Source organism: Apteryx mantelli, chromosome 1, assembly GCF_036417845.1.
Source record: "Apteryx mantelli isolate bAptMan1 chromosome 1, bAptMan1.hap1, whole genome shotgun sequence".
Classification (NCBI taxonomy): domain Eukaryota; kingdom Metazoa; phylum Chordata; class Aves; order Apterygiformes; family Apterygidae; genus Apteryx; species Apteryx mantelli.
The window spans coordinates 220872425-220890882 of NC_089978.1; the positions used below are offsets into that span (position 1 = coordinate 220872425).

At 53.2% G+C, this 18458-nt stretch overlaps 1 protein-coding gene across 1 annotated transcript; it reads right to left on the reverse strand.

Moving 5' to 3' along the window:
* Nucleotides 1-4632: 4632 nt before the first annotated feature.
* On the reverse strand, nt 4633-17573 carry ASB13 (ankyrin repeat and SOCS box containing 13). The gene is made up of 6 exons (XM_067317568.1): nt 17434-17573; nt 11862-12049; nt 11221-11371; nt 9411-9545; nt 7930-8121; nt 4633-6338 (listed from the first exon to the last, which is right to left on the reverse strand). Exons 1-6 carry the CDS (start codon nt 17480-17482, stop codon nt 6211-6213), a joined length of 843 nt encoding a protein of 280 aa, XP_067173669.1. The 5' UTR covers nt 17483-17573; the 3' UTR covers nt 4633-6210.
* Between the last annotated feature and the right edge of the window lie 885 nt (nt 17574-18458).

The following is an 18458-nucleotide window of genomic DNA, read 5'->3' on the forward strand; positions in this document are numbered from 1 at the left end:
AGAGCGCGAACAGGTTCCCAAAACCGGCGTCCAGCCCCGGTTTAGACTGGGCTGGCTCGGCCAACAAAAGCCTGCCGCAGCTCCCTCTCCCCGCGGACAGCGCCTACGGAAGAGCACGCGCAGAGCGCTACGTCAGCTGAAAGACGCGGGGAGAAAAACAGCCAAACCCATCCAAGGTCCAAGAGCGAAAGGGCCGTAAAAGCAAAACGCTCTTCAAGCAAACAAGGTCGCGCTCAAGCTGTTGACTTCTCCAGCACAGGGCTCGGGAGCCGAAGCTTAGCCGTGCGAGGAGACCAAGGTACTGACTCCTCCTGCGGGCCGCTGCTGAGAGCCCGCACCAAGGCACCGTCTTTCACCAGGTCTTTTCTGCTCGTGGAAGATTTCATCGAGGAGAAGGAAGGATGCAAGAAGTCCCGGCGGCAGCAGGAAGAGGATGAGTCTAGAGGAAGGAGCCAAGGCCTCCGTTACTTTAGGCACTCAGCAGAGGGGTTTAATTTAGGATGCCGTGACCTAGGTCCCCCTTCTACTCCACGGAGAGAGGCCTCCGCAGAGAGGTCTCCCCGCCCGCACAAGAGACCTCGGTCCCGGCCTCTCCAACACACATCCATGATCAAGCCATCTGGCTGCCTCCACAAAGCCAAAAGTCCCTAAGAGCTTGCGACCGCCCCAAGAACAAGCCAGCTCTGCACGGACTTTGGGCGCTCTCCCTCAGGACAATAATTTTGGCCTCCCTGGTGGCTGCTTGCTTAAATCCCTAAAGTCGCTCGGTCCCGCGCTGCCAGTTGGCAGCCTCGTTACGATCAAGGATGCAGATTATGAGGCAACGGGAGCTGGCAGGGTTCCCGCGCGGCGCACAAACACACCTACGGCAGTCCATCTAAGGAAGAAACAGAGTCAGGCACAGACAAAAAGTGGTGGAGTGAGTTTTAATCATGAGTAATACTCCGGTCCATTCTCTCCAAGGTTGCCCACCAGGCGCCAGTGTTCACGGCCCCGCACCCTCCAAAACCTTACCGTTACAATGTGCTAGAAATCATTAAAAAAAAAAACAAAAAACAAACAATCGGGTATAAATACAAATAACTTCTTTGTAGCGTGCCGTATCCCTTCAGAAGGAAGGCCGAGGTTTTCCAAGCCCGGAGTCTCGGCACCTAAACCCACACAGGAGCACCCAAGACATGGCACGTTTGTAGGGCAACAGGTTCTCCCCGTCACCCAAGCGCAAGCGAGGAGCGCGCTGGGACTAGGTCTTGCTCACCCGGTGCGGGTGGCAGGAGAGTCCAGGCTTAAGCAAATATATAAGTAGTCGAGGTTTCCAGAAGTCCTAAGAAATCAGCAGAATTTTATCCACTAAAAAGCCTCCCTTAAAACTAGGTACCATGCTACAGATTTAGGCGCCGGCTTTAAGCAACCAGGTTTGAGTAGAACAACCTTGGCCTACCACTTCCTTAAAAACCCTGTTTCAGAACAGGCTGTTTGCCAACCTCGAGGAGACTCCAGGCCAGGTCTCCGGCAGCCGCAAGTCAGCCGGGAGCCCCTGGACTCAGCTTACAGGAGCCGACCCGGCTCCAACTCAAGCGTATGGGAGAGGCGCCATCTTCTTGCAAGCGCCTGCAAGATCACTTGTTCCCTTGAACAAAAGAGGGAAGCGACGAACAGGGTGCGAGAAAGCTCGGGTAAATGCTCGAGGTCTTCAGTGCTTTTTTTTTTTTTAAATCGAGAGGTAGAACAGCTGCTTCATGCTCGTGCTTGCTCTAAAGGTGATGCAATTGCTACATGACTCGGTTTCAGCCGCCACTTGCGGAGAACACCAAGGTCTTTGTTTGCCACCGCGAGGAGCGGGGCAGCTTTGGGGGTTTGCTAAAATCCCCTACGGGGACCTCCCAGGTGAAGCCGAATGTACAAAGTCCCCCGAAGATCCTAAAAAAAACCCCCTTTGCATTCGACATCTTCCCTTCGTCTCCTCTAAGCCCAGACTGAGGGAGCTACTCCTGCTCTCTGTGCATACCTGCACCTCTGCAATCGGTCTTTTATTCGTGTAACAGGAGAAAGGGTGGCCACCCGCCACCTCCTCCAGGAAAAGTAACAGTTGCTTGCGTTACAAGGAGTTAATTCTTCCGAGTCGCGAGGCCTTTTTTTTCCCGAGGCATCGGCTTTAGCCACACCTTGTTTTTTCTGGACAAACTTCACATAGTTGAGAGAAAAGCTGCTGCGATCGAGTTCCCTTCTTGCAAGCCAACGTTAACAAGCCCTGCTAGCAGCGACCAGCAGCAACCCGGGAGCGACGCTCGCTGTAAGAAACAGCAAAGCCGCATCCGCACCTGGACTTCCCTGAAGCCGAGGCAGTGTCTGGATGGGAGCAGGGGTTACTCAGACCTCTCCGCGTACGCCGGATCTCTGACAAGGTCTGAGGTGCAGGAAGGAGAAACCCGCAGGAGAAGGGAGGAGGCCCGAAACACTAAACTGGGTTCGCAGTTTGGGGATTGCTCTCTTCCTTGGCATCTCGGCTCCAGGAGCCCAGCAAGGGCAGAGATGAAAGCAGCACTGGCCTGGTGGGTTTGGATTTGTTTGCACTGGCTTCATGCCTCGATTTGACATTCAAATTAAAGAGCGAAGGAAGTCAAATAATAAGCAGAACCTGACATAAAATGAAGGGAAGGGTGTAACCCAAGCAGAGTCAGCTGAGGAGTTTCACATAATAATACCCCCTATTTAGACGGTCTCCTTCACTCCCAACAATCCCAAAACTCGATACAAATCCGAGGGTATTTTAGCTGCCACTAAAAAGCAGGGGTATCTAGCATTAACCAGTCTCTATAAACTAGGTGTGAACAGGGGTTTGCTTTTGGGGGATCTTCCATTTTCTCACCCCGTGCCCGGGAGAAGCCAGCCCACGATGGTTTTCTAGGGCTGGCCAGAGGGCAAGTCATCCAGGTGAGATGCATAAAACTTCTATTTCTAGGAGGTAAGGCCATCTTGGACCCTTCTTTTTAGGTATATAAGAGAAACAAAACGCAACCAGCGCAACACGAACCAGTGGAGTCGACTCCAGAGAAGGAATCCAGATGGTGGACGGTCGCCACTACCTTCCCCACCAATACTGCCACTGCCAAAGGGGCGTCCTGAAACCGGGAAGCTGAAGAGCCTCATCACAGGATCCCAGGGATGCAATGACCGACGGTGACTCGCACCCTGGTCTCTGTGAGTCACTCTGAAGACTTCCCTGCCAAGCACAGGGGCAGAAGAGCTCATGTCAAGGCCGTACCGAAGTGAGTCAGTGAGGTACAAAGACTAACGCCCGAACCACAGCCGATCCACGCCTTCAGGACTGGGAGGTCCATGGCTGCCACGCATGGGGAGCAGATTTCTTTGCGTGGGCGGCTCCAGGGAACATATTCCCCAGAGAGGGAAGAAATTACTTTAGCCAGCTTGCAGTTAAGTCAGGCCAGCAGCAGAGACACTCAAAGCAACCTCCACCAGAGGTATCAGCCACCTCGGAAGCTGGGATGGACTAGCAAAAGCAGAGCTTTACGCACAGGGCTGCTCCCCGGGCTGGCGTCGCACCCAGTCGGCAAGGCGGCTGACAGCGAGCGAGCGCTCGGCGAGCATCAGGACACGCTTCTCGGGCAGCCTCCTGCTGGCCACGTGGCTCACCAGGCCCGGGACAGGCTGTGCTCAGGTGGTCACAGCTAGCAGCGAGAGAAGTTACCCGTTCAAGCCACGCATAGGGCCAACCTCACCCTGTGGTGGGGATGACACTCCACCTACCTTCCGCAGCTTGCATGAGCAAGTGCCTCCACTGCTTACTCAGGCGGAGGTCCCCTCAGCAATTTACAGGGCAGGACGGACTGTTGAGATCATCCAAATTTGACCCCCAGGCGCCAAGGAACCCAGCTCCCCTTTCAGGGCAACGTTATCGCCAAAACTTCTCGTTCTCAGCTTACTTCGGGGTGGCTGTAGTGATCCCCACACCCGGTTCTCCAGACTATACCTACTGCAAAGATGACTCAGCTACTCGTGTAGTAGCTGCAAACTGCCACAAAAATTGCAGTCCAAGGTATTAAGGGAAGCCAAAACTCAGTATTGATTTATCTTAACATCCACTTTACCTTTATTCTGAGCTGTAAAATGCAAGAGCTCAGAAGATGCTTCACAACCAGCTGAGGAATCCCAACAGGATTAAAAGAACTGAGGACTAGATGGGTTGGAGACCAGATAAGAAACATTTTAAGAATCTCAGAGGGAGTTATTTCCACTTGCAATTTAGAAATCCAGGAATATACAACTAAATACACAGTAGGTGATCAACAGCCACCTGCCTCAGTACCACAGCACACAGGGGAACGATTTGGGTGTTGTTTTCTAACTTGTTGGTTCTCAAAGCACCTTTCTGGAACACTTTTCCACCCAGACACAGCAGTAACAAGTAAATCTCTTGCTTCCCAAAGAAAAAACAGCTACTGAACGCGTGTGGCTATTCCCACCAAAACATAGTTGCTTAGCTCTTTCAGTAAGTCCTTACCGAATGTCCGCACCCATCGGCAGGGCCACTTAAAACAGGAAGAAAAATAACCAAATCTTAGGACCTACCATACAGGTGACCTACAAGAGAGGAGAAAAATAAAGATGACATAAAAAGGAATTGGTCATTTTATTCCTGGTGGTTCGAGGAGTTTTTTGGCTTGTTTTTACATTAGAAACTTGGGCGCTGCCTAAGCTGGTGAAACAGTGAAACGGCAGTATTAAAAAAAGCAAACTACCAAGAGATTTGAATTTTCAACTCAGACTACTGATAGGTGTACACTTTCCTAATATTTACTTAACTGTAAGAACAAACACTTTGGACAGAGGAAGCTTTCGTTGAAAGAGTCAATACAAAACCTTTATCCTATCAGTTACAGGGGTGAATCCCACAACAGACATCTCTAGGGCTTCCCTGAGCTTCTTCGCAATTTCACATTTCTGATATTTTACATATAAAAATCCAGGTGGAATTATAAACAGACAATCCCCCCCAAAAGCACAGTCGCAAAAACCTGTCCCAGTTCCGCACGGTATCGAAACGCGAAAACGACAAAAGCAGGGTATGGGGGAGGAAACGAACCTAACCGAAAAATGATAAAGTAATTCACTGGTCACTGTTAAAGTGCGTTCAGTCCCACCTCACCTCCCCAACCATGTTCCCCACCTGCTGCGGTGCTACCCAAGGGACGCGACCTCGCCACAGCGGTGTGGCTTTACGGACAGGGTGCTGCGGTTTTGGCAGTACGGGGCAGCAAGCCTGCCACTTATTGCACATAAAACCAACCCTGTAACCACAGGGGCTCAAAGCAGGTGGAGAAATATTCTTTGGGACCAGCCACGTGGAGAAAAGCCTCCTTAGATGCGCAGACAGACCTGCCTCCTGCCTGGGCTTGTAAGTTAGACGTAGAGCTACTCTGGGGAGCGCTACAGTCAGAGCTAGCTCACCTTCAGCAAGCGAGGAGCACGGGCAAAGCCAAGCCAGATCTATCAGCAACGTGCCCTCACCGCTGGTGTTGGGCCAAAGCCCGCTGAAGCTGACAGAAAGTCACCAACGGGCTCCAGTGCCTCTGGATTAGTCCTGAGCCTGCTGAGGACTTATTCTGCCTCCAGCTAGAGCACCTGGGTCATCTGAGCCTCATCCCTTGACGCCAGGCAGTTATCGCTTGAGTTATTGACACAGAGGTGGGAGCCAGCATTTCTGCGTCAGAAACGTAGATGTCCGCATCTGAGGATATCTAGATCCCTTCGCAGTCAGCGGAGAGACAGAGAGGCCCTCCAAGGGCACCCTGCATCATCCTAACACCGCCATCTAAAACAGGACAGATGAGTCATGCTCTAGCAGCATTTATTTCTCTCCACTGACCGCAAAAGGGAGCCTGGCTAGATCACATGGAGATGTTTTTAGGCTAGAGACATCTAAAATTAGGCAAGATTAATCCCACTCAAAGAGTGAGCACCACAGCCTAGAACTTCAGGTCAGCGGTACACCTTGCCCAAGTCTGTCGTTGCTAAAACAATCACTGATGGAGAAGAGGAAGGGGTGTGAAGTGCTGCCTCATAAATACTGTTTACACCGGTTTGCTTAAATTAAAGTTTGTTTCTTGTGGGGAGGTAGACGAGAAAGAGACAGAGACTTCATACTGTGGGATCTAAAGATACCATCCTTCCTGGTCACCTTGACCCCTGTCAGTTGTATGACAGGTACTGGATCAATCGCTGCGGGATATTTAGCTTGGCAATCTTCTCCAGCGCTCGCTGCCCGGCCGCTTTCCTCACGGTAACTCTGCAGAGCTGCGACAAACTCAGAGGCGTTTCTAAAACGAGAAAAGAGGATCCAAAGTTATCGTCGCAGCTCAGCAGGAGGCTGATCTTTCCGCAGAGCGCAGGCCTCCCGGGAGAGTGACACTCGGCCTTGCTCCCTTTGTCATCACGAACCTGGCGCTGCTTGCAAGGGTGCTAATTCCCACAGTACCCGGGGCCCGGGAAGGGCATCGCGAGGCCGCCGGCACGCTCTCTCAAGGCTCATCGCACTGCCAATCCCATAACGAACACCGAGCGCATCTACAGCGCCCGGCTCCCGGCTCCCTTCCTCGCCCGCATCCCCCAAAGACCAAGCGCGTAGGCTGCAGCCAGAGGGGCTCATTAGATCATCTGCTCGCATCCACCGGGGATAGCAAAAGCCTTCGAATTTCCTTTAGTAATGCTGTACTAAGTCTCAGCCATGCCAAATAAAGGAATAAAACCTGCTTCCAACCCTTCTCCTCTACTGCCCTATTTTTTCACCTAAGGATCGCATAACCCTTGTCACTAAGCAGCCGAGAGCTCACTACGACTCTCCAAGCCCTTTCCAGGCGGGCCTCGGTCTGCAGCCCAGAGCCTCGATCCCAGGTGCTGGTGCGCGCACACACACGCAGACACAGAGTTATGATGAGCCCCGTTGCTCTGGAAGCCATCAAGAAGCTACTGTCCCTACCCCCACAGTTTTGGCAATCGCCAGCCTCCAAGACCTGCTCCCGCCCTGAATCTCTCCTGAACTTAATGATGCAAGTTAAAAACGAACCAAAAACAAAAACCAACAACCCCACAGAGCTACTCTTAAAGTTATCACAATTCTGTTATAACAGTCTGTGTTAAAAAGCAACTACACGTGCAGTTCTGCCAGCAGAGCTGAGGGGGCAGCAAACTCTGGCAAGATACAGTAAGTATTTATGGGCATGGGGGATTCAATCTCTTAACGCAGCTCAGCTGCAGCCAGAGCGGCACGCTTAACTGAAAGAAAAGAGAAGAAAGAAAAGAGAGAAACAAGTAATTTAGAGGAGAGACTGCTACCCAGAGAACAGGCGTCAGAGGGAGAAGGGGCTGTAGGGTGCTAGCCAAAGGATTGTAAAGCCAGAAAAGATTTTTAGGATCATCTAGCGCAGTGGTTTTGAGCAGGGGTGTGCAAAACTGGGAAAGGTCTGTGAATTATGTCTCCGAGCTCCTCTAAAGGTAACCAAGAGTGTTATCGACTACAAGACATCCTCAAATCTCAGTCAGACGTCTCCTCCAAAATCAGACAACCAACAAAGCTGAAGTTTAACACGTTCCCTAACCCTGCTCCAAATAAAGAGAGTTTTCAACTGGATCGGTTCTTTGATCTCACTTAATGCACCAAAGCATACGCTCACACTAACGTGACAGAGGCCTGAACGCAGCGAGGGCAAGACTTGGACCATTTTACGACTGTCATTAAATTACAGTTAAGCAAAGTTAGCCTATTGTCCAGCTGGATTTACCAAGAACTCGGTACCTTCATAGGAAGATGATCAGGGATCTACAAATCAAAGTGGACCGAGAATCGCTGATATGGAGTAATGGAGTTAGCAGTCACTGAATTCCTGGGGTAGGGGATCATATCTCACTCACTTTCGTAGTACTCAAAGCACTTTGCTGTGGGACTGCTGCTCCAGGTGTAATCTGACGGCTTCTTTCCTCGGTTGTCCCTCGCGTAAATGTTTCCTCCAAATTCAATCAGCATCTCCACCAGATCGACGTTTTTCACTTTAGCTGCATGGTGGAGGGCTGTCTCGTGAAGTTTAGCAGCATTCACATTTGCCCCTGGGACCAGAAAGAAAAACAAATCTGTTTGTGAAAGCCTCACTTGACCCAAACGTGAGGGAAGATTTGGGTGGAGAAAAAAAAATGCCGTTAAGACAAGTACGAGTGGCTAGAATGAGATCCAAACAAAACAGCCTAAACAGGAAACCAAACCACTGAACAAGTTCTCAGCGCTGGCAACGTATCCACTTTCTTCTCTGGCTTTCTGTTTTCCTTACAGAGAAAGGATTTTAGTCTACGTTACTAGGTAAATAAGCCGCTGAGTGGTGACATTCAGAACGGCTTCCTGAACCTGTGCTGTCTGAAGCCAACAGAGCGCCGCTCCCAGTCATCTCAGAGCGCTCATACTCAGGGTAAACAGTGGCATCTTTGTTAACTATTTTTATTTAACAGAAACGCTCCAGACCTGGGAGATGCAGCAGTTCGCCATCACACGTTACTCCAGGATCAAGCCTTAGTCACAGATATTTTCGCTAAGGAAAATTTGGCTTTTGTAAGTTGACAGCAGAAGGTCCTTCTAATACCCCACAACCGTTCGCGTTCCTTCTCTCAAGCTGATTTGTCCAATAGAGGTGGGCACTGGACTCTCCTTATAATTAACGAAGAGAAACAGGCATTTCTGGGGGATCAATTAATCTCATCTGAAGACAGGTGCCCAATACAGGGAACTGGAGGGAGGAAGATGGGAACAAGCTGGCCAAGCCGTGTGATTTTTAGACAATTAATGTTCAACAAGACAAATCGCACCCTAGGCAAGATCGCTTCCTCGTAAGGATAGGCGAAGACAGGAAGTCCAATTCCAAATTCCTCCCAAATTAGCAGCAGTGAAACTAAGGATGTGAAACCTGAAGCGCAGGATATTTCCTTGAACACCCACCAGACTCATCTTGGCGTAACACTAACCGGATCTCCCAGAGGCACAAATTGAGATCGTCTCTAATTTTCTGTACAACATCAAACCCTAAAATCTCTCTGCTATCCAAAACCATACAACTACACTACCAATACTGAGCCTACGCACCCCAGTTGATACCAGTTTCAGGAAGAAGTTGAAACACTGCTCCCAGGGGCTGAAGAGTTCCGGTTTTTATTAAAATAGGGGAACAGAAGTATTGCTGGAGACATCATGACGTGCGTAGCCTGAAAAATGCTTAAGTGTCAGGCTTTGCTCAGGTAAAACCAAAACCTTTCACCACCGTCACCTACGTCATGCTGCGAATGAGTAAGTTCTTCGACGAGAACTCCACCATCTACTGCCCACCCAGCAGCAAACCCCGGGGCTGCCATACCTGCCTTGAGCAGCAACTTCACGCAGTCCAGATGCTCCCTGGCACAGGCCACGTGCAGGGGCGTCCCAAAATGGCAGTCGTGGGCCTCCAGGTTTGCACCGACGTCTATGAGGAGCTGCACGCACTCTGAGCTACCTTTAGAAAGGGGAGACGCGAGTCAAAAGAAAGAACGCGGCTTGAAACGGGAGCACCGGGCACGCCGACATCAGCATGGCCTAAGAACTGCTTGTTTAATATTTGGGTGACGGCTGCAAAATACAAACGCATGCGTTTAATTCCCCTCGGGCACTAACGGGGCCTCCAAAGAAAATACGGGATGTCTCATCACTCAAGTCTTCCAAAAGGCAATTGGACTAAAAGTGGCAACGTTCCCCCCCCTTTATAGGGGAGGAGACCCCACAGATAATGAAAATATTTCGGATAATACAGGCATTACAAGACAGGCTGAGGACGGATGCAGACACATCCATATAGCTCTAGACAGAATCGGCTGAGCCCGGCAAGGCTCACTTGCTCTGTCTGAGCCAACACACTATATTGTAGGACCAAGACTGGGACTAGAGTACAAATAATATATTAACATCTGCGTGACACTGAACTAGAGCTAACAGGCCTGGCAGGGAGTCAGTTGAATCAAACCTGAGTCCAAGGCTTTGCACTGAATAGCCTGTGCTTAACAGAGCTGGCTGCGTGGCTGATCCTGCCTTGGGTGGATTAGATCACCTTCAAGGTTCCCTCTAGCCTTATTTTTTCCAATTTTAATATTATGACTTAACAGAAAGCGAGCAGTCATCAGCAGTGAACCTTAGGAAAAACGCTTCACAAACAGAAGCAGGAGACAATGGCTATTTATTTAAATATCTACTTATTTGTCATAAATGTTGTCTCTCAAAGCCTTCACAGTCAAAGGGAAACTCTGTCCATGACAGTATACAACAAAGATGGTGATGGGGAGGAGAAAGGAGATATTACATCTTGCAAAGAGGAAACTGAGGCACAAAACAATTAAGCAATTTGGCTACGATCACGGAATGGGGACGCTGCCTTTCTCACGCCCACGCTTTCCCACTGTTGCGTCCGTGGGAGCGGAAATTCAGAGGTGGAATTATGCCCGCAGCGGAGTAACGCAAGAAGGGCACCTTTCCTAGGCGCTCAGACCTGGGGAACACCTCTGTCCCAGCAGCTCCTGTGGTTGCCCCCCATCCCAATCACCTAGATCCTGGACAGAAGTCTCCAGATGAAAGAGGCTGGGAGAGGGACAAGGAGCGGAACAGTCCCTATCTTCCCATCTCAGAGCTTCCTCCAACCACTGCTGCTGCCACCTGGGCAGCAACAGCAGCTCTGAACAACCAGGAAGGGTCTGGGATGGGACTATCTGTCAAAAACAGTCTTGTGTCTTGATCAGAGCAATTCATCTCACCTCGACTTGGATCAGAAGGAAAGGATGCAAGCTCTCCTCTGCTTGCAGGAGCAAAGCTACTGGTTTGGCTCAAAGTTTTCTCATAGAGTATCAAGAAGTTGACGTTTATCTGCCGAAGATCTTATCCCATGCCCGTCACACGGGATAAAAGCACCCAGCACAGGGGACTGCTTTATTTGCCGGATGCCACAGCGCTTTCCATTGCAAGTTCAAAGGGAGCTGCGCCCACGTAACAGTCATTACAACACACAGCAGAGACAAGCTGACACATTTTCCAGCTGTAATGGTCTCACGAGCAACAAAAGCTTACAGTCGAGTTCAGATTCTTGGCAACCGCTTTTTTGCGCAAGCCGCAAGTAAACATGCACGGAGCAGATGCCAGGGGCTTACCGTTCATGCAGGCTTCATGGAGAGGGGACGCTGTGTAAAGGGGAGGGTTCACCTTCGCGCCGTGGGACAGCAGCACTTTCACGCACTCTATGCTACCCGAGGCGCAGGCGTCGCACAGCGGAGTGCTGCCGTCAATATTCCTAGCATCCACCTTCAAGGCAGAAAAACCGTTATGTACCCACAGGCCGTTGCGTGCCTTGACGATATTTTTGCTTCTTTTAACTCTGTAGAGTTTCCATAATAAAATTAAGTAATAAAAGAAACACAAGAATAAATATAAGCCCCCACAGGAATCCAATGTGTCCCCTGCTCCTCTCCTAGCCCCCTTGGCCTTGGTCAAGAGAGCCCAGGGTGACTAAGCCTCTAGCCTAATGCATGAATGAAGAGCGTAGAGTTAGACAGAGTGAATCTGGATCCCTGGAATAACTTCAGACATCAGGATGAAGTGGGACTTAAGAGAATCTCGTTTTCTCTAGATTAGTTCAAGACTTTCCTGCAAGGGATGGAGTACTCTGGGCTCCTCTTGATCTCAACGCAGGATCAACGTGCAGTAAGAGCTGCATAACTAAGACCAAAGCTACAGAACAGGAGCTTCGTGTCCCGTTCTGTCCAGGCCCCTTGGCTCAGAGCTGAATACGAACCTGGGCCCCTGCAGCCAGCAGGAGTTTGACGCACTGCGTCTGCCCTCGCAGGCTCGCCTCGTGCAACGGGGTGATGGAGTCGTAGGTGACCGCATTGACGCAGGCTCCGCTCTCTATCAGCTGCTGCAGCTGTAGGATTTCTCCCCGCCTGGCTGCTTCATGAACCGGCGTCCGATCGGCCCAGAAGCCTGGAGGGAAGAAGGGAGGGAGGAAATAAAAAAAAAAAAAAGCAGAATGAATGAGCTTCTGTGCTGGAAAAAAGCAGCTCTGCCAGAAGCGGAACATGGGCTGGCAGCTTGGAGACCTGGGAATAAGAAGCTTATTCCTCACTGCGCCCCCAACTCAGTGTGCGATTTTAAATTAGCTGCTTTGCTTTCCCGGGTTCCCCACTGAACACTGACCTTGGAGGGACTGTTCCTGACACTGGATTCTCTTATGATTGGTGCAATGCTTTGCAGTCCTTGCTTGAAACTTTTATCCAAGTACAAACCATTAGCAGGATTCAGATATTTAGGTCCAGACTCATCCCACATAGCTCTTAACTGTTTAGAGTTAGAGGCACCGTTTCTCTTGGCTCCATCTACAGTCACTGGAAATGGACGCCTCCAGAGAACACTTCAGTCCATCTAAAAACTATCTTCCAGAAATGCCAGTCCTTCTCAAAAGCCAACAGAGCTTAGACAAGTTAAGTTCCTAACTTAGGCACCTTCGTTGAGTATCTGCATTTCTACAGGGCAAGTCTGGGCTTTGCTTCCCAGCACAAACTGACACTATCATCTCCTTTCAGGTGTGTTTTTTGCTTACCAAGTTAGCAACGAGTGAAGAAGAGTCCTACGTATTTTCACACAACCTTCAACAAGATAAATCCATCCTCTCTGTAAAAACACGTGCCTAGATACTCTGTAAAAGTAGGGTTTATACAATTCTTCCTAGCCCTGGTCAACCAACGAGTGGTCTTTGGCTTTGTCTTCAGTCGTGAAACGCTGCATGGTCAGGCACTTCTGGCCACCTCCCTGCCCTGACGTGGGGGGACAGCTTACACACCCAGGGCGCTGCCATGGACGGATGCAGGCTCTTCAGGAAGGACATACTGGGATAGAGAAGAGAGAGCAAATGGGATGCGCAGAGCTCTGCCTGGGGACGGATAAGGGATCAGCCGAGAGCTGATGGGTCAGGATCAGGGGGCAGCCCAACATCAGGAAGAAGCAGACAAGGTCTTCTTCAGACAACTGGAAGAAGCCTCACATTCACAGGCCCTGGTCTATATGGGGGACTCTAACCACCCCAATATCTGCTGGAGGGACAAAACAGCAGGACACAAGCAATCCAGAAGGTTCCTGGAGAGCATCAATGACAACTTCTTAACACAGATGACCAAGGAGCCAACAAGAAGAGGCTCTCTGCTGGACCTCATACTTACAAACAAGGAAGGACTGGTCAAAGATGTGAAAGTTGGGGGCAACCTTCGCTGCAGCAACCATGAGATGGTGGAGCTCAGGATCCTGCGAGGACGTAGCAGAGCAGAAAGCAGATAACAAGTGAATGTCACCCCTATCTTTAAGAAGGGCAAGAAGGAGGATCTTCAGAACTACAAGCCAGTCAGCCTCATCTCAATCCCTGGGAAACTGATGAAGCAACTAATACGGGACACCATTTCCAGACATGAAGGACAGGAAGGTGATCAGGAGTAATCAGCAGGGATTTACGAAGGGGGGATCATGTTTAACCAACCTGCCAGCCTTCCTACGGTGAGACAACAGGCTTGGTGGACGAAGGAAGAGCAGTGGATGTTGTCTACCTTGACTTCAGTAAGGCTTCTGACACTATCTCCCCTAACACCGTCACAGACACGCTGATGAAGTGCAGGCTACATAAGTGGTCAGTGAGGTGGAGTGAAACCTGGCTGAACTGCCAGGCTCAGAGGGTTGTGATCAGTGGCACAAAGTCCAGCTGGAGACCAGTGACTACTGGTGTTCCCCAGGGATCAATACTGGGGCCAATTTCGTTCAACATCTTCATTAATGACCTGGATGAAGGGACAGAGTGCACCCTCAGCAAGTTCGCAGACAATACAAAACTGGGAGAAGCGGCTGATACACCAGGTGGTTGTGCTGCCGTTCAAAAGGACAGGCTGGAGAAATGGGCACAAAGGAACCTCATGAAGTTCAAAGGGAAGTGCCAAGTCCTGCTCCTGGGGAGGAACAACCCCAGGCACCAGGACAAGCTGGAGGCCAACTGGCTGGAGAGCAGCTCAGAGAAGGACCTGAGGGTTCTGGTGGACAAGTTGACCATGAGCCGGCAATGTGTCCTTGTGGCCAAGAAGGCCAACGGCATCCTGGGCTGCATAAGGCATAGCACTGCCAGCAGGTCAAGGGAGGTGAAATTTCCCCTCTGCTCAGCACTGGTGAGGCCATATCTGGAGCGCTGGGTCCAAGTCTGGGCTCCCCAGCACAAAAAAAGACATGGGACCTGCTGGACCGAGTCCAGCAAAGGGCCACAAAGATGATTAAGGGACTGGAGCATCTCTCATACAAACGAGGAGAGGCCAAGAGTGGGGACAGTTTAGCCTGGAGAAGAGAAGACTGAGGGGGGATCTTCATTTACCAGCATAAAGCACTGAAGTCATCCCAAACCAGCAGTTATGGAAGATGCAGCAGACTTGATAAGATTATACAATGCAGAAGCCCCTTTTATGACCATCCCTTGAAAGGGAATCATGAGTACAGGCACTTTCACAGCACATGATACGATATAATCTTATTTATTTACTTGTTAGCTCCTCATTCCCTTTGCCTATATCCCTGGGCAGGATATTTTGTCTTCACTGGTGCTTCTCCTGGTTTATGCCAGGAAAAGCAAGAAGAGGAGGAGTCCAAATGAGGACGGAGCCCTTGAATTGTTAGCTGCTGAGCAGCACCAACGCTGCCAGCAGCGGGACTAGGAAGGCGATGAAAAAGCTCCGGCAGCATCTCATTAAAAGGCTATTATATAATCCAAAATCAAACACGTGAACTGCAGGATCCTCAAATTTCTTCTCTCCTACTACGCAATTCCTTTATGCGGCAGGGTCACAAGAGAGAGATGTAATCAGTCATCAGGGAAGGGGCTCAGACACTGTGCAGCTTCTGAGGTACCTTCCGATAGGGCTCTTTGCACGGCACATCCCAAAATATACGGCAGGACCCTGGCTTCTCTCCTGCGCCCTGGCCATCCAGGCCAAAGACAGCTCACCGATCCCACCTCAGCTCTCACATCCCACCAGTCAGCCGCACGAGGGGTTGTGGAGCAGGAGGAGACTGCAGCCAGGCCCAGATCTCCTGCGGCTGCAAAGCAGCATTGCTGCAGCTCACCAGGCAGAGCCAGCTGCGCGAGTCTCGGGTGCAATGCAGGGAATCAAGGGCTCCAAAATTGCTGCGTTCCTTACGCAACCAGAGGGCATCCCTGCAAGGCGACCTTGGCAGTGCAGCACAGCCTACACCAGCTATCTTTGTGGTGGTCCATCTACCTGGGAGGCTGCTGGACCTGGCCCAAGGCTCCCAAGCACCTCGCGCTGTGGCAGGTACGTGATATTTCGGGGGCACGGTTTCTCAGCTCCCGTGCAAGCCGTTTGGTTATCTCAAGCCCCGCTTCTCCAAGGCATATCTTATCTTGTAGACAGCAGCTCACAAAAGATCTCATCCCCCCCCATCTTGTGCCCAGGAAAAAGTCCCAAGTCACTCCTCAGGGAAGAGCCATCCCCTCTCCTACGGTGCCAGCAACACCTCTTTGGATCAAAAACACATACGTTTGTCAAGGAACACAGAAGCAGCCTCACCTTTTCCCTGGAGAGAGACACCATTTGCCTCCCCCCAAATCGTCCAGCCCTCCTCCCAAAGCACAACGCTAAAATTTTGGCCTTCTCCATGCCAGCCCCAAAGCAAAACTCTTTCCTCCTCCAGTTCCACTATCACCTCTTCACCGCCTCCAAAGAACGGAGACGTCTCATTTATCTGTACACACAGATCAATCCTGCCCCCTCAGGGCACCCAAAACCCATCTCCCCATCGTGTTTCCTCGCCCTCCTCACTTCTAAATCAGCCCCAGAGATCCCCTCCGCCCTTTCGCGGACACCTCTTCCACGCTTCCCAAACCACACAACTGCCTTACATCGCGCACCCTCATCCTCCACGCCAGCGTGCACCCACACGCCCCTCTCCCCCCCATCCCCAAACGTGTGCCACTCTGTCTCCCACCCCTTGCTGCAGCCCCCCACAACCCCCCCTCGAGCCCCCTACCAGCCCCAACCCTTGCCGCCCCCCCCCCCACATCCCCATGCACCCCTCACAGCCCCGTGTCCCCGTTATCCCCTCACCGCCCCCTTCGCACGCCCGACCTTCGCCGCAGCCCCCCACAGACCCCTCCGCACATCCCTGGCCCTCCCCACAGCCCCCGCCACAGCCCAACCTTCAAGTCCCCAACTCTGCCCACGGCCTCCATATCTCCTCCGTATCTCCTCCCTATCTCCCTATCTCTTCCATATCTCCTCCCTATCTCCTCCCTATCTCCTCCGTATCTCCCTATCTCCTCCCTATCTCCCTATCTCCTCCGTATCTCCTATCTCCATATCTCCTCCCTATCTCCTCCATATCTCCCTATCTCCTCCATATCTCCCTATCTCCTTCATATCTCCTCCGTATCTCCTCCCTATCTCCATATCTCCTCCCTATCTCCTCCATATCTCCTCCGTATCTCCTCCCTATCTCCTCCGTATCTTCTCCTTGTATCTCCAGCACTTGCTGCAGCCCCCTCGCCGTGGCCTGCACAGGCCCTTCAGCACCCCACCCCCCACCCCAATCCTCACCCCGGCCCCTTCTCCACAGCCCCAACCCTTCCCACGGCCCCCTCCTCACCTCGACCCTCCCCACGGCCCCCCACATCTCCCCTCCTCACACCCCCAACCCCCCCCACAGCCCCCTCCTCACAAACTCGACCCTCCCCACAGCCCCCATCTCCCCACAGCCCCCCTCACATCCCCCACAGCCCCCTAACACCCTCTGCAGCCCCAAAACTCTCTCACATCTCCCCACAGCCCCCTCCTCACACCCCCAACCCCCCCACAGCCCCCTCCTCATACCCCCAAACCTCCCCACAGCCCCCTCACACCCCCACAGCCCCCTCCTCACACCCCCAACCCCCCCACAGCCCCCTCCTCATACCCCCAAACCTCCCCACAGCCCCCTCACACCCCCACAGCCCCCTCCTCACACCCCAACCCCCCCCACAGCCCCCTCACACCCCCCACAGCCCCCTCTTCACACCCCCAACCCCCCCACAGCCCCCTCACATCCCCCACAGCCCCCTCACACCCCCCACGTCTCCCCACAGCCCCCTCACACCCCCCACAGCCCCAAACCTGCCCCACGTCTCCCCCCACCCCCCTCCCGCACGTCCCCGACCCCCCCCCCCCGCAGCCCCAACGGCCACTTGGGCCCCGGCCCCCCCCCGATCCCGATCCCGCTCCCGATCCCGATCCCGCTCCCGCTCCCGATCCCGATCCCGCTCCCGGCCGCGGCCGCGGCGCCGCCTCACGCACAGATGTCGCCGCGCGCCGAGCCGCCGCTCAGGGCGCCCGCCATGGCCATGGCCGCGGGCCGCGACGGGGCCCAGGCCGCAGGCCCGGCACGATCCCGATCCCGATCCCGATCCCGGCCACGGTCCCGGACCCGGTCCCGGTGCCGGTGCCGGTCCTGGCCCCGGTGCGAGCCCCGGGCCCGGCCGCGATCCGCCTCCGCCCGCCCGGCCCTGCTCGGCCCGGCCCCGCCGCGGCGCCCGCCGGGACTTGTAGTGCGGGAGGGACTGGGAGCACTGGTGGGGGGAACTGGGAGAACTGGTGGGGGGAACTGGGAGCACTGGTGGGGGGAACTGGGAGAACTGGTGGGGGGAACTGGGAGAACTGGTGGGGGCACTGGTGTGCGGGGGGGACTGGGAGAACTGGTGGGGGGAACTGGGAGAACTGGTGGGGGGAACTGGGAGAACTGGTGGGGGGCACTGGTGTGCGGGGGGGACTGGGAGAACTGGTGGGGGCACTGGTGTGCGGGAGGGACTGGGAGCACTGGTGGGGGGAACTGGGAGCACTGGTGGGGGGAACTGGGAGCGCTGGTGGGGGCACTGGTGTGTGGGGGGGACTGGGAGAACTGGTGGGGGCACTGGTGTGCGGGAGGGACTGGGAGCACTGGTGGGGGGAACTGGGAGCGCTGGTGGGGGGAACTGGGAGCGCTGGTGGGGGCACTGGTGTGCGGGGGGGACTGGGAGAACTGGTGGGGGCACTGGTGTGCGGGGGGGACTGGGAGAACTGGTGGGGGCACTGGTGTGCGGGAGGGACTGGGAGCACTGGTGGGGGGAACTGGGAGCACTGGTGGGGGGAACTGGGAGCGCTGGTGGGGGCACTGGTGTGCGGGGGGGACTGGGAGAACTGGTGGGGGCACTGGTGTGCGGGAGGGACTGGGAGAACTGGTGGGGGCACTGGTGTGCGGGGGGGACTGGGAGAACTGGTGGGGGCACTGGTGTGCGGGAGGGACTGGGAGCACTGGTGGGGGGAACTGGGAGAACTGGTGGGGG